This window comes from Xenopus laevis, chromosome 1S (assembly GCF_017654675.1).
Source record: "Xenopus laevis strain J_2021 chromosome 1S, Xenopus_laevis_v10.1, whole genome shotgun sequence".
Lineage (NCBI taxonomy): Eukaryota > Metazoa > Chordata > Amphibia > Anura > Pipidae > Xenopus > Xenopus laevis.
In genome coordinates this window covers 39,403,150-39,406,529 of record NC_054372.1, presented here as the reverse complement: position 1 = coordinate 39,406,529, position 3,380 = coordinate 39,403,150, and the positions used below count along the sequence as shown (strand labels likewise).

Below are 3,380 nucleotides of genomic sequence, written 5' to 3'. Positions count from 1 at the left end.
TAATCTGAGTGAAAACTAATATATGTTATTGTTACTTATTTGTTACTAGTTATTTGATGCATAACCTGGTGTTTATTAGAATTATGTCAACAATGCTTAATTATGCTCATTCTGGGTGATATTATGTGATACCATGGGGTTATGCTTAATTATTCTACATATGTGTGTGGGCGGAACTTATGCCTGTGACCCTATATAGGATGTGATGTCATTGTAATCATGTATGCTTGATAAAGAAGCGGGAGCTTCGAAACGTTGCAATTTCTTGCTTGGTAAAAGTCTTTTTTGTTTCATTAAGCAAGTGGTCTGGACTTTTTTGTTTGATATATAATTTGTCCTATTTGGACTAAGTCACGGACTGGTCTGCACTCCACTCCATTTTGTACAAATATATATATATATATATATATATATATATATACTTTAAAGAAAAACTTCCTCTGGCACAAATGCTGCATATACAGAGGGAGAGAGAGGGAATGTAGAGAAAATAAAGACTAACACCATTATTGCAGGTTCAGTACTCAATATTCCCAGAAGAGCTTTATAGGGTTGAGGTCTGGTGAGGTCAAAGACCGTACTCTGGCTTCCCTTTTCTTCCCCAAATAGGTTTTTCATAGCTTAAAAATATATTTTTCGTCCTGCTTCATGATAAAGTTTGCACCAATCAAGAGCTGACCACAGCATAGAGGCGGGGCAGCCAATATTTGATTGACAGCTGCGATTTTTAAATGAGTTTGGGTTTCATGTTTAATTTGAAAGGACTTTTATTATACAGCTTTTTATGTCTGGGTGATAGGTCCCCTTTAAAGAGAAACTAAAGTCTTGTTGCAGCCATACATAAAGTACGGTTACTGGAAAGAAAAAAAAATAAGACCATCTGCAAATATTCAATTTCATAATGTTATTATCATTTTTTCCTTTATAATAGAATTAAACCCCAAACAGAATGACTTCTCAGGTGAGATTTTATTTACAACTTATATTATTATTATTATTATTATTATTATTAACATCTATTTCTAACATATTTTGCGGCTCTGAAAAATAAAATGTAAAAAACTGAACATTGTTTACTATTCTTATAATATTTATTTGAACATACAATGTCTAAACTTTTGTAAGATGAAGAAACCTAAATGTGTAGTTGGAGGCACCATCAGCCAGTAAACATGTCCTGTGATATAGGGGGATTCCAATAAGAAGAGGACTGACTGGGCATCTTCTTCTGGATCTCCAAACCTGCCCAAGGGAATCATTTTATTTAGGGAATCTTCTTCTAAACCTGAAGTCATATCAGTTTGAATAATTCCTGCAACACAGAAGAGCTATATAACCCAACACTGAGCTTCTGTGAGAAAACCAGTGCTGAGCGGATTCTGTATAAATGCAAATGTTCCCTTGACATCTTATGGAAAAATGTAGCCTTGGCATTAAAGCCATATATTTCAGCATGAGAACCAGCTGTTAGATTAAACAGACAAACACACAGTAACTATATTTATACCCTGTGTATTGCTTGAAAAACAGGGATCACTTTGTTTATTATTTTTTATAAAAAAAATTTATTATCACAATAATGATAATAAATAAAATATATGAAAGAGAGATGAGGGCAGCAGGGGAACCAAGTGGGAGGGGGAGAAATACCAGACATTGGGGGTAATTTATCAACACTGGGCAAATTTGCCCATGGGCAGTAACCCATGGCAACCAATCAGATTGCTGCATATATTGTTCTACTTGCTTTAAAAAGCTAATCACTGATTGGTTGCTATAGGTGGGCTAATTTGCCCAGTGTTGATAAATGAGCCCCACTGTGTCCACCAAAAAGGCCCTGGAAGAACACCAACTGCTCCATTACTCAATTGCGATTTGGGCGCTTTAAGCCCCCTAGAAGGGTCCTCATGGGACCCCTATTTGGGTCCTGACCCAGTGCAGTGTTTTCATTCATCTAACAATTTTGATAAATGATCAGACAGGTGTAAGTGTTCAGGTTAAATAAATTGTTAGAGTGTTTGGCCCAGTCTTACCTGGTGCAACTACATTAACTCGGATGTTTATTATTGCCACTTCTTTAGCGAGGGACTTGGAGAATCCAAACAATCCTGCCTTACTGGCACTGTAAATGCTCTGACCAATATTCCCTTTATGACCAACAATGCTTCCTGCAATAATATTCAATAATGAAAGAAGATCAAAGAGAAAGACAAACATTAAGGAAACAGGGTGCATTACCCTGGATGGGCTCCAACAACAGAACTTTCCTATAAAGGAAGACATATGCCAAATTGGCACATTACCTGTATGTTGTTTTAATGCAGGCTCTTTTTTTCAGTGCTCTCATTTTATAAACAAGACAAATAGCACATAGAAGAATGACAACCACAAAGCTGAACAAACACGGAAACGCTCATATTTCTGCTTCTGTCCTGAACAGGTTCCTCCCTCACAAAATACATGAACGGTGTTTAATGATATCTCACTGACTTGTTCAAACAAGGTGCCGATAGAATCCTAGGATCAGTGGTATTAGTAATCGATGGTTGGGCCAGACAATTCCTTTTCAAAAGGGGAACTATTGAGAAAAAGAAAATATTTTAGAAGCTTCCTCATACTGAGGTAAGAAACTTTCTAAATACAATCAATTAAAAAAATCGGCATTGTTTCTGAAATAATCAAGTTTATCTTCACTATCCCTCTCTCAGCAATTTGTCTTCATGCAGGAGCTGGGTGTTATATGAACGATCCAATATATCTCATAGGGGGGCTTCCTTTACTTGCAGATGAATAAGAGCTCATTCAGTTAACTGATTCCAGTACAAAGAAATCTAACAAAATAACTGCCTTTTGCACAAATCCTGCATGTAGAGAGACAAGATTTCTGGTGATTTTAATAGAGTGAGCTCTAATACATCTTCTAGGCAAAAGGAGCCCCCCTATGAGATATATTGGATCATTCATCTGACATCCAACTCTTGAATGAAGACAGAATAAAGAGAAACAGATGCTGAGAGAGGGATAGTGAAGATAAACTTGATGATTTCAGAAACAGTACAGAATATTTAATTGATTGCATTCAGAAAGTTTCTTAGTTCAGTATGATGAAGCTTATATTAAATTTTAATTTTCGTGATAGTTTCCCTTTAAAGGAGAAGGAAAGCTACAGAGGCATTTTATTGCCAATAGATTAGCTGCAATAGTGCAAGCTAGAATGCTATATTTATTCTGTAGAATGTTTTACCATACCTGAGTAAAAAGCTCTAGAAACTCTGTTCGTTTAGAATAGGAGCTGCAGTATTAATGTGGTGTTACATCACTTCCTGCCTGAGTCTCTCCCTGCTCTGGGCTCAGATTACAGTAGAGAAGGGAGGGGTGGG

General features: G+C 36.4%; 1 protein-coding gene across 1 annotated transcript; it reads right to left on the bottom strand.

Annotated features, from left to right (window-relative positions):
• Window positions 1–1,041: 1,041 nt before the first annotated feature.
• Window positions 1,042–2,235, bottom strand: LOC108706632 (carbonyl reductase family member 4-like). The gene is made up of 2 exons (XM_018243217.2): window positions 2,034–2,235; window positions 1,042–1,312 (listed from the first exon to the last, which is right to left on the bottom strand). Exons 1-2 carry the CDS (start codon window positions 2,233–2,235, stop codon window positions 1,092–1,094), a joined length of 423 nt encoding a protein of 140 aa, XP_018098706.2. The 3' UTR covers window positions 1,042–1,091.
• Between the last annotated feature and the right edge of the window lie 1,145 nt (window positions 2,236–3,380).